The sequence below is a fragment of the Spermophilus citellus genome, assembly GCF_964194105.1.
Source record: "Spermophilus citellus genome assembly, chromosome: 17".
Lineage (NCBI taxonomy): Eukaryota > Metazoa > Chordata > Mammalia > Rodentia > Sciuridae > Spermophilus > Spermophilus citellus.
Window position 1 is genome coordinate 40945278 of NC_138199.1, and position 12836 is coordinate 40958113.

Here is a 12836-nt window from a genome sequence, read left to right on the forward strand (position 1 = left end):
CTAGCACAATTTGATGGATCTGCATTGAGTAGGTATTCGCATTTTTATAGTAATGAGGATTGAACCCAGGGATTCTTTATCACTGAGCTACATCCCCAGCCCTTTTTAAATTTTCATTTTGAGACAGGGTTTTGTTAAATTGCCCAGGCTGGCTTAGAACTTGTGATCCTCTTGCCTCAGCTTCCCGAGCTGCTGGGATTACAGGTGTGAGCCACCAGGACCCAACATGTTGTCTGTTATTATTTTTTTAATGATTGACTATGAAAGGCTTAAGACAAAATTTTACATATTGGGGAAAAAATGTAAACTTCAAAGACTTTTTACATATTTGTCTACAAATAGAAACATTTGCTTACATCTGAATTCCTTACTTCAATGTACTCATCAATTTTGAAAATTATTTGATAATGATAGGGAAAAGTATATTTTCCAATAGAAAATAATGTTTTAGCCCAGTTTCTAGAGCAAATGCAAACAATTACACCAAACTGTGTACTGACCACTGAGATACTCAAGGATGAGGTAGAGTTTTCCACCGGTCTGAAAGGCATAAATTAAATCCACAATGAAGGGATGCTTTACTTCCTCCAGAATATTCCGTTCTGCTTTTGTATGAGCTGTATCTTTAGCATTTCTTACTATCATTGCCTAAAGGAAAAGAGATGAACTATAAGAACAAAATAGTGAACATTTTTACTCTATAGTAACTGGAAATCTATTTTGTGCTTTTCTAACCAACATGGTATGGTTCCTACTAGAAACTGAGATGGGGTAATAAAACACATTCACTTCTACACATTTGAACTAGTTAGGGTTTTTTTGAAGTAAACATGTAAATGAAACCTAGAGACACATTTTCTAAAAAAAAAAAAAAAATCTATAAACAAGAGTAAGTCTATTCATATATTCACTAACTGTTACTACTGTTTACTATGCTCCAGGCTCTGTGCCAAGTAAGCAGAACTAACAGAAGGAATGCCCTATCCACAGGAGCCCAGAGTATCAGGGAGGAAAGTGAATTCATTTGACATAAACATACAGCATTATTGGTGAACAGAGCAAAAGTATCTGACCTGGCAAGAAGTCTTTTTGGAAGTTACAATACCTGAACTATACTTTGAAAAGTTATTAAGATAAAATGTAGGGGCTGGGGTTGTGGCTCAGCAGTAAAGTGTTCACCTAACACATGCAAAGCCCTGGATTTGATCCTTAGCACCACATAAAATAAAAATAAAATTATATCCAACTACAATTAAGAAATAAATATTTTTTTAAAATGTGGAAGGTGAAAAAAGCATTCCAGCCAGGTGCAGTGGCGCACACCTATAATCCCAGCAGCTTGGGAGGCTGACGCAAGACAATCATGAGTTCAAAACCAGCCTCAGTAACTGTGAGGAGCTAAGCAACTCAGTGAGACTCTGCCTCTAAATAAAATATAAAATAGGGCTGGGGATGTGACTCAGTGGTCGAGTATCCCTGAGTTCAATCCCTGGTACCCACCCCCCCAAAGGTATTCTAGTGCAAAAGAGGCTTGACAGGACAGAATGTGCCTGAGGAATCCATAAACATTTCAGTATGGTAACAAGTGGTTAGAGATTAGGCTGGAGAAGTAGGCAGAGGCCAGGAAATGGCTTTGGCATCTAAGCAAAGGTAGTGGAATCTTACTTTAGAGTCAAAGAAGATATGTTAAGATGAGTTAAATAATGTAATGTTTGGCTTTAAGAAAGTGCTAGTAGTGGCTAGGCACAGTGGTGAACACCTGTAATCCCAGCAGCTCAGGAAGCTGAGGCAGGAGGATCACAAGTTCAAAATCAGCCTCAGCAACTTAGTGAGGCCCTGTCTCTAAATAAAAATATAAAAAGGGGCTGGGGATGTGGCCCAGTGGTTGGGGACCCCTGGTGAAGAAAAAAAAAAAAAAAAGAAAGTGCTAGTAATGGTATGGAGTTTTAGTGAAGAAATGAGACTAGTTAGAACTTATAGTACAGGAAACTAAGAAGATGAGTAACTAAGAAAATCAAAGTAGAAAAAGAAAAAAAGAAAGGCTAAAGGTATATCAATTGTATTTTCTGAATAATTAGATAAAAACAATGATAGCCTAGTTTCTGTTTAAATAATAGAAAATGTTATCAGTCAATAACAGGAAACGGAAGCGGGGCAAAAAAAGTTTTGGGAAAATAATGTACTGTTTAGACAACACTAAGTTGAAGTTCTAGTACCCTAATGGTACACCTCTAGTAAGATGGGAAGTAAATACACAAGGTTATTAGTTGCAACATTACTTGTAACAGTGAAACACTACAAACTTATTCTTAAATTTATATTCGTAAGCCCATTCTTAAGATATTGGTTGAAAACCTATAGTATCTACACAAGGTATTCTTCAAAAGCTATAAAAAGAATAAGGAACACTCTATTATAGCAAGATACAAAAGAGTATATGAGCTGGGTATGGTGGTGCATGCCTATAATCCCAGACACTAAGGAAGCTAAGGCAGGAGGATCACAAGTTTGAGATCATCCAGAGCAACTCAGAGAAAGACTCTGGCTCAAAAAGAAAAAAAAAGCGGGGTGGGGGCTGACAATGTAGCACAATGGTAAAGCACCCCTGGGTTCAATTCCTAGTACCCAAACAAAAAAAAGTAGAGAGCACCTGTATGAGTGTGTATGTATAATGCTGTCCTTTCGTGCAAGAAAGGGAAAATAAGAATCAGATATGTATCTGCTTACACCTGTAAAAGTGAACATAACAAAGACATACCCGAAGCTAGTAAGAATGGTAGGTCAGGAAAGAGACTAAGACTTTTAAGTATCCATTTTTCCTGACAAAATCAAATATTATAATTATAGACATCTTGATTTCTGAAACATGTTAATGTTTTACACATTCCTAGAATAAAATATCAACAAGGATGGAAATGGAAAATAAAACTGAATGTGACAGAAATGCATACATTTAATTGAATATTATGCTGATAACTTTACTTAAGAAAAAGAAACTTTAACACTAGGCTGCACACACTTGATAATATGTGAATACAAAAAACATTACAAAGAAATCTTAAACCATACTTAGTATGCTTATAGCTTAGTAAGAATATCGGTATTGCAATTCTCTTTTGTGTGTGTATGTGTGTGTGCCTGCACGCACATGTTCACATGTACACGTGCGCGCGCGCGCACACACACACACACACACACACATGCAGTGGTGGGAACTGAACCCACAGTCTCTCACATGAGGGGCAAATGCTCTACCACTGAGTTGTATAATAACTGTATTGTATAACTAAACAAATGAGTACTTTTATTGATGTTGTACCAAGGATGGGGATGTAGCTCAGTGCTAGAGTGCCTGCTTAGCATGTGTGAGACCCTGGCTTCAATTTCCATACTTAACAAAAAAGGACTAAGGGAAGAACAACCCTATAAAACTGGACTAGAATTAGGGTGGCAATATGAAGATATGATTTTCAAAACAAAACAAAACAAAAAACAATTTCCTAGCTCTGTCTACTAAAAGAGTCACTTCAGTAGCAAGAAACATAGCTAACATGCAGATATTGGTTTGTAAATATCATTCTTTGCCAAAAGAAACCAGAGACCTTGGAGAAATGGATGATTTTAGGCCAGAGTCATGAAAAAGTGCAAGGAAAATCTAAAGAACTCTATTATACCAGAAAGTAAGGTACTGCTCAAAAATTGATGTGGATATAGTAAAAGCACAGAGAAGCCCTTTGAAAAGGGATCTCATTAGTGAAATTTAGGACAATTTGAGAACCAAAATTAATGATGACAAAAATAGGTAACACATTGAGATGGAAATACAAGTCCAAGTCCAGACTGATATTCTCTCTCTCTCTCTCTCTCTTTTTAAGACCAGGTCTTACTGTTACAAAGTCTTGTCTTCAATTCTTGGCCTCAAGTGATCCTCCTACCTCAGCCTATCGAGTCACTGAGACTACAGTTGCACACCACTGTACCTGGCTTTGAGTCTTAAAAAAACAAAGGGAAAAGTACTTCTTAACAGACAAATCACAAAATAGAAAACTATAAAAATAGAAAAGTCTCTCACCAGGCACAGTGGCCCACGCCTGTAATCCCAGTGACTTGGGAGGCTGAAGCAGGAGGATTGCAAGTTTGAGCAAGGCCAGCCCATGAATTTAGTGAGACCCTATCTCAAAATAAAAAATAAAAAGGGCTGGGGATGTAGCACAGTGGTAAAGTGCCCTTGGATTCACCCTGCCCCCCCCCCCAGTACTGGGTGGAAAAAAAGAAAAGAAAAATTTTTTTAAAAAATCTTCATCTTATAGTCACTAGAGTAATATTTGAGTTGGGCAAGAAACAAGTGATTATAAAATCACTAGGTAAAAGATTATTAGGGGCCAGGTCTGGTGATAATCTCAGCAACTCTGGAAGCTAAAGGAGGAAGACTGCAAGGTGGAGGCCAGCCTCAGCAACTTAGCAAGACCCAGTCTCAAAATAAAAAATAAAAGGCCTGGGGATGTAGCTCAGTGGTAAAGTGCCTCTGGGTTCAATCCCCAGTAACTCCTCCCCCAATAAAAGAGTATCATGGGACAGGAAATTCACATTATCTTTAACAATCATCCCATAGATCACTTACTAGATGCAAAAGGAAAAAAACTATTTGTACAATGAAAAATCTAATGAACACTGTCTTAACCAAGTGATCAAACTTAGCTTAATCAAATAATAGAACAGACTGACATAATGTGCCTCCTAAGTCCATGCATGAAAACACAACGGAACCTATATAACATTCTTCCAAGAGGTGCTTAACCAATTTAAAATGTTATTTTCATGAGGAAATGATAACTCTAAGTTAAGGGATATTCTGTAAAATAACAGGCCTGGATTCTTAAAAAAAAAAAAAAGAAAGAAAGAAAGAAAGGTGGGGTGAGAGCTAGGTGTGGTGGCACATGCCTGTAATCTCAGCTCTCCGGAGATTGATGCAGGAGGATAGCAACTTCAAGGCCTATCTCAACAACTTATTGAGACCCCATCTCAAAATTATATTTATAAAAGGTCTGCAGATATAGCTTAATGGTAGAGTGCTTGCCTTGTGTTGAATACCAAGAACTGGAGAAAAAACAAAAGGATGAGAAATGACTCCAAAGTAAATTAAAGAAGAGAGGATAATTCAATATAATGTGTGAGGCTTGATTAAATCATGGATATTAAAAACAAAACAGTTATAAATTATGTCAGTGAGACAACTGGGTAAGTTTGAATATAGACTAGATATTAGAAAACAAATTGTATATCTATGTTAAATTTATCAAGTGTGAAAATTGTAATGTGCTATCAAAATGCCCTTACTTTTAGCAGATACATATCAAAGAATTCAGGGATGAAATGCTCTGATGTCTTCAAACAGCTCTCAAAATTATACAACAAAAATTAATTAAACTTAAAAACTTAAATAATCATAAATACTTACACATATGTGGGGGCATGGAATCAAGGAGGGACAGCTGACTAGGAAAATATGACAAAACACAACTGTGATCACTGCACTACTCTTGGACTCTTTAGAAAGTGTGAAAATTTTCAAAGATAAGTTATTTTTGAACTGCTTAGAAGGTTTCAATTTTTTAAATAAGCAATTACAGAAATGAGAAGCCAGGGAGTAAGATGCAAAAGTAGCAAAGTAGAATCACAGCAGCCAGGGGAGCTGACTTTAAAATGCTGTGCTTGGGCTGGGGCTGTAGTTCAGCAGCAGAGCGCTTGCCTCACACATCTGAGGCGCTGGGTTCGATCCTCAGCACCACATAAAAATTTTAAAAAATAAAATAAAGGTATTGTGTTCATCTACAACTAAAAAAATATTGGAAAATAAATAAATAAATAGATACTGTGCTCTAAAGCTTCAATGCAACATAGCAATAAATTAAAGATGAACCAACTAAAGACCATTGGACTCAGCAATGGGGAAGTTAGTGATGACACAGGGGATAAAAGTTTAACTGAAATAGTAGAGTTATAAGTCACAATACAGTGAGTTTAAGAAAAAAAGGGGGGACTAGGGATGTGGCTCAAGCGGTAACGCGCTCGCCTGGCATGCGCGGGCCACTGGGTTTGATCCTCAGCACCACATAAAAATAAAATAAAGATGCTGTGTCCACCGAAAACTAAAAAATAAATATTAAAAAATTTTAAAAAAAAACTTGAAAAAGAAGAGACTAATGAACTTCAAGTACAGCTATGAAGAAGCAAAGTGAGACTTTGAGGGAAGGAAGGTTTTAATTATGCCAAAGACATGAATATATTTAAGTTAAAAAAAAAGTGGCGGGAGGGGCCTGGGCTGTGGCTCGCCTAGCATGTGCGAGGCGCTGGGTTCGATCCTCAGCACCACATGAAAACAAATTAAAAAATAAAGGTATAAAAAAAAATTACAACAATCTTTAAAAAGAAAAAAAATTTCAGAAAATTTTGGGTTGGGTTGGGGTTGTGGCTCAGCGGTAGGGCACTCGCCTAGCATATGTGAGACACTGGGTTCAATTCTCATCACCACATACAAATAAATAAAATCAAGGTCCATCAACAACTAAAAAATATATCAAAATAAATAAATAATAAAAGAAATAAAAAAGAAGTGGTGGGGGCGGGGCTGGAGTTGGGGTTCAGTGGTAGAGCCCTTGCCTAGCATGTGTGAGGCACTGGATTCAATCCTCAGCACCACATATAAATAAATGAATAAAATAAAGGTCCATCAACATCTAAAAAATATATTTAAAAAAAAAAAGAAGTTGGAGTTTTGGGAATGTAGCTAAGTGGTGAAGCATATGGTTAGCATGCATGAGGCTCTTGTTTCAATCTCCAGCACCAAAACAGAAGTGCCTGAAAGGCAGAAAGGGATGATGGTATGCAAAACACGAACCAGAGATTAGCCCTGGAAATGAAGAAGAACACGTTTCACTAAATCTGGAAAGAAAAAAGAAAAGATAAGTGAAAGTGAAAATCAGTAAGCTAGGGGGTAAGGACTAGAATAGGAGGTTGAAGGAAATCACATCTGATGTTCTCAAACAAGAAAGGCAGTTGGCTAATAGGAGAAGGAGGCTAATAGTAAAGTCTCGAAATAGTTGTAGAGGGTGAGTTATCTAAGGACATGCAGAAATAATGTCAGGGAGTATTAAGCATCCCAAGGAGTTGAGATCATAAGTTAGAAGTGGGGATTATGAATTTTTCCAAACAGCAATTCTACATATTTGTTTAATTTCTGTTCTCAATAGCAGAGATAGAGGAGTAAAGGAACATTGTCAATGGAACTCATTCAGATTCACTTCCCCAAATATAAGGTCAATTGGGTTATCAAATGAATGCAACAGCAGATCATATTGATTAGTTTGGGTTAAAAAAATAAAATAAGGAGGCTAAAACAATGGTATGGAATGGAAGTAAAAACCGATGTATTGAGATAATCAAAGACTCAGAAAGCTAGGCTATTTATTTCATACAAAATAGTGAAGACTCCCAGCATGATAAGATGTGGATTTTGGAGGGAGGAATTTGGAGGGGACTTAACTATGAAGTCACACCTTCATGAAAACAACACATGGAGATGGTAGATAAACAGAGAAAAAGAGTGGTATAGGCTTAAATATCAAAGGAGAAAGGGTTTTGACCAAAGGGAAGATGAGCAATTTTAAGTAAAAATTTGAGGATGTGGCTCAGTGGAGCACTTCCCTAGCACAAAATGGAACAGAACAAAACAAAGTGTATCCATTCTTCCCTTGAATTACATTGTAAGTAAAGTAAGAGGCAGAACTACATGTCTCAAATGGAAAATCCTAGTATCTAGTATATATCCTGGAATATAGAAGGTTCTTAATTAGTTCAATAAAGGACGGAATGGGAGAAGAACGGCTATTCACTTTTTAAAATATTTTTTTAGTTGTGGATAGACCTTTATTTTATTTATTTATATGCAGTGCTGAGAATCGAACCCAGTGCTTCATACATGCTAGGCAAGTGCTCTATCACTGAGCTACAACCCCAGCTCAGAATGGCCATTCTTGGGAACCACAAACGTTTGGCCAAAGGTTCTAAAATTTATAATGCTTGTATTATATTATTTTGCTTCCAGAATATATTTTTGTTTCAATCAGTAGGGTAGTGACATGGTTGTTTGTAGCCCTTTCCTCAACATTCTACCATGAGCAAATATCCAAATAAGACCGTTCCTGTAAGAAGTAAACAATTTGATTAAACCAAGCAGAATGTCCAGTTGCAAGCAACTCAGTTAATATAACAGGACATATGCTTCTTCTCTAATCATCTTTAAGGCTAGGAAGAGGAATCGCAACATATGCAGGTCAGGGAGGTTAGTACTATCTCCAGAATAATAAAATGGGAAGGAAAAACCTCAAAAGGAGTCTACAGTCATCTAATCTAGGGATTTAGATATAAAAGCTCTGGACTTATAACCCTAAGTAACCTCTTCACTTTCATTATTTTTGCTGTGAGCTTGTTTTCAAGGACAACCAACAAGGAAGGAGATGATATCTGATCCTCTAGACATGCTTGGGGGAAGAAACCCTAGGAGTGGGAAGGAATGATAACCAAGTAGGAGGGGTGAGAAGCTTATATCTAGATACCTGTGCCCCAAATTCAGATTTTCCAATATGCCACCAACACCATCACTGGGAAAAAAAACCACAATATTGTCTTCTTTTCAATAAGATACTTCTGCGAGAAACATATTTCATTCATGTATAATTATGTCTAATATGGACAGCCCTGTTTATCAAATATGAACAAGTAATATATCAAAAGGAATGGATTAAAAAAGAGAGAGAGAGAAAAGGAATAGATTACTTAAGAATCTTAATGGGGGGTGGGGAGGAATGACAGAACTTTGGATTGTGCAGAAGGGAGTGAGGGGAAGGGAGGGGGTGTGGGGATAGAAAGGACTGTGGAATGAGATGGACATTATTACCCTACATACACATATGACTACACTACTAGGGTGACTCTACACCATGTTCAGCTAGAGGAAGGAGAAGTTGTGTTCCATGTGTATAATATCTGAAATTGCATTCTGCTGTCATGTATAACTAATTAGAACAAATAAAAAAATCTTAACCAATATTTCTTCCAACACTTCTAAAACACACATTATTATTCTCTATCTAATATGTTTTACAGATTAAAATTCACTAAACTCAAATAATTCCAATATGAATGCCATATAGCAGCTACTTCAAATTGAGGAGTCATTTACATAGCTTAAATGAAAATCATGAAGGAAGAAGAAAAAGACCAAAATAAAACAAATTCTGTAATTTGTTTTTTAAAAGTCTATGTTTTTTTTTTTTTTTTTTTTTTTTTTTTGTGGGAGTAGAGGAGTGCTGGGGATGACACCAAGGGACTCAAGCATACCAGGCATGCATGCTTTCTACCTCTAAGCGACACACTCCCAGCACACTGATTGTCTTCCCCATTCCCCATACTGAGGATCAAATAAAGGGCTTCACATGCACTAGGCAAGTACTCTACCATTGAGCTACATATCTAGCCCTGTTTTCCTTTTTGTTTAAAATTTTTTTTTAAGTTGTTAATGGACCTTTATAACTTTTTTTTTTTTTTAACATGTAGTGCTGAGAACCCAACTCCGAGCTTCACATACTATGCAAATGCTCTACCACTGTGTTATGACCCTAGGCCACCCCCCCCTTTTTTTTACTTTGAGACAAGATCTGGCTAATTTGTCCAGGCTGCCTTCAAACTTGCAATCCTCTTGCTTCAGAATCTGAAGTAGATGGGATTACAGGCCTGCCTCACTGAGCCCAGTGCATTGACTGTCTTGAGGTTTTTATTTTAAGACAATAGACACTTTTTAGAAATCAGTCCCATACAAAAAGAACAAGAAACTGAACATAATTATTCCATCTGAAGTTAAACTAGGAGACACAAAGACCCTACATCTCAAAAGGTAATGACAGAGTGTGGATAAAACAATGGTCTGTGACTTAATAGACTGGGGTCAGATCAAACCTAAGTACCTGTAAAAAACAAGATACAAAAAAGTTGATTCCATCTATAAAAACTTAAAAAGTTTCAAAAAACAGAGGCAAAAATATTTTTAAAAATTAGAGGCCAGGCCCAGTGGCACATGCCTGTATTCACAGCAATACCGGAGGCTAAGGCAGGAGGATCACAAGTTTGAGGCTAGCCTCAGCAACTTAGCAAGACAAGTTAATGAGACTATGTCTGAAAATAAAATATAAAAAGGGCTGGGTGAGGGAGGATGGGGCTATAGCTCAGTGGAAGAGCTCTTGCATAGCACATGTGAGGCCCTCAGTTTGATCCTTGGCACCACATAAAAATAAAAACAAATAAAATAAAGGCATGCTGTCCATCTACAACTACAAAAAAAAAATTTTTTTTTTTTTTTTTTTAAAAGGACTGGGGCAGGGCTGGGATTGTAGCTCACTGGTGGAATGCTTGCCTGATATGTGTGAGACACTGGGTTCAATCCTCAGTACCACATGAAAATAAATAACATAAAGGTATTGTGACTGTCTACAAAAAAAAAAAAAAAAAAAAAAAAAAAAAGAAAGAAAAGGCGGGGGTCACCAGGGATGTAGCTCAGTGTAAAATGCCCCTGGGTTCAATCCCCAGTACAAGAGGAAAAAACATTAAGGGTATTAAAGACTACAGAAAGCAAAAGGTAGAAAGCTAAAAATCTGAAAGTCTGTATAAGGAACAGATAAAGCAAAAAGATTCACACCCCTGCACTAAACAGGGAGCTAGTTCTAGGAAAGTATGCTCTCCAGGGAAAAAAAAAAAAAAAAAAAAAAGGTAAAGGATAAGATACAGAGTGAGATACTAAAGTAAAAAGGTGAATTTAGTCAAAGTCTACAAGTTGAAAGGTGAGTTCTCCATCTCTTCTCTCACCCAGTTCCAGAAAACTTTATAAAGACAAAAAGAATGGAGGACTTTCCCCAACTGATATGCCTCAGAAAAAAAAGACTTAAAGGCATTATTGCTTGGAGGTTCTTAGTTAATTAACAGCTAACTATTTGAATTCCCTACAATGAAGCCTACACACAGAACTTCAGATCAGCTTTTCAGAGTGCCACTCTTAAACAGGAATAATCAGTGAAGGATACTAGGCATCTAAAGAAAGCCTCTAACACAGACATGAGAGAGAAACCAAAGTCAAAACAGAAACTCAGAAAAGACACAACACATGGAAGAAAAGACAACTTAAAGAATTATATGTGGCTCAGTGGTAGAGTGTCTGCCTGGTATGTATAAGGCCCTGGGTTCAATCCACAGCACTACAAAATAAATAAATAATTAAAACCTCAGCTGGGTGTGGTATGGCACACCTATAATTCCAGTGGCTCAGAAGGCTGAGGTAGAAGGACTGCAAGTTCAAGGCTCACCTGAGCAATTTAGTGAGACTCTAAGCAACTTAATAAAACCCTGCCTCAAAATATAAAGCAAAAAGGGCTGGAGATGTGGCTCAGTAGTAAAGCACCAGCTATGGGTTCAATCCCTGGCACCATAAACACAACAACAACAAAACAAAAACAAAAACCTCAGAAGGGGCTGCAGATGAAATGCAGTGATAGAGCACTTGCCTACAATATGGGAGGACCTGGGTTCAATCTCAAAAGAAAAAACAAATAAAAACCCTCCTCAGGGGGATAAGAGAAGATAATGTTTTCATAAAACAGTTTTCTACAAACAGAAAGCAACAAGGACTGAGTGTGCTGGTGCATGCCTATAATCCTCAGCAAGAGACTGAGGCAAGAGGATTCCAAGTTCAAGGCTGGCCTGGGGAACTTAAAAGACCCTGTATCAAAATAAAAGGGTCAGGGATACAGCTCAGTGGTAGAGTATTCCTGGGTTCAATCCCTAGTACCATACCCACACATACCCACACAACACAATCAGTGCTAAGATTGATCTCACAATAGTTTAGAGTAGAATGATGATTAACAGAGACTACAGAGAGTAGGATGGAAGGAGGGATAGGGAAAAGTTGATCAAATGGTATTTACTCATTTACAGATATAGGAGCACGAAGTTCTGGTGTATTACTGCACAATAAGGTAACTATAGGTAACAATAATATATTATACATTTCAAAAAGCTAGAAGAGCCAGAGATGGTGATATATAGCTATAGATCCAGCTACTTGAGAGGATGAAGCAAGATTATTTGATCACAACTGAGCCCAAGAGTTTAATCACCCCACCACCACCACTGCCACCACCAAAAAAAAAAAAAAAAAAAAAAAAGAGTTAACAGAACTTTTGAGTTTTCACCACAAAGAAATGACAAATGTTTGAAGAGATAAATATGTTAACTGGATTTAAACATTATGCAGGGGTGGGGATGTAGCTCAGTGGTAGAGTGCTTGCCTAGCATGCATAAGGCCCCGAGTTCCATCCCCAGTCCCACACATATAGACACACAAGTACAAAGGTATAATAAAGAAATTCTCAAACATTCAATCTTTTTTAAAATATTTTTTTAGTTGTAGATGGATGCAATACTTTTTTTTATATGATGTTTAGGATCGAACATGTGCTAGGCAAGCACATGGGCTACAACAGCAGCTCCAAACATGCAGTATTTTTTTAATGTTTACCATCATATACCCTTTTTCAAGGTGCTATTAGCAGAAGGAAACAAGGCATAACTAAGAAAAAGAATCATATGGGATCCAGAAAACAGGATCCAATATTGAAGGAGCCAACAATCAATTCTAAGGACCATAATGAAGAGACAGTAATGACAGGTCTATCCAGAGACCTACCAGTCCAGATGAAAACAGGAGAATAGAAGGTTTCTAAAGAGAG

The 12836-nt window shown here is 37.2% G+C and overlaps 1 protein-coding gene across 8 annotated transcripts in view; it reads right to left on the reverse strand.

Annotated features, from left to right (window-relative positions):
• Positions 1-12836, reverse strand: part of RPS6KB1 (ribosomal protein S6 kinase B1) — a 60333-nt gene that overhangs the window by 33134 nt on the left and 14363 nt on the right. For all 8 annotated transcript variants that reach the window (XM_081270443.1, XM_081270439.1, XM_081270440.1 and 5 more), the window contains exon 5: positions 501-648. In XM_081270443.1, coding sequence (XP_081126569.1) covers positions 501-648 — 148 coding nt within the window. The remainder of the gene's footprint in view (positions 1-500; positions 649-12836) is intronic.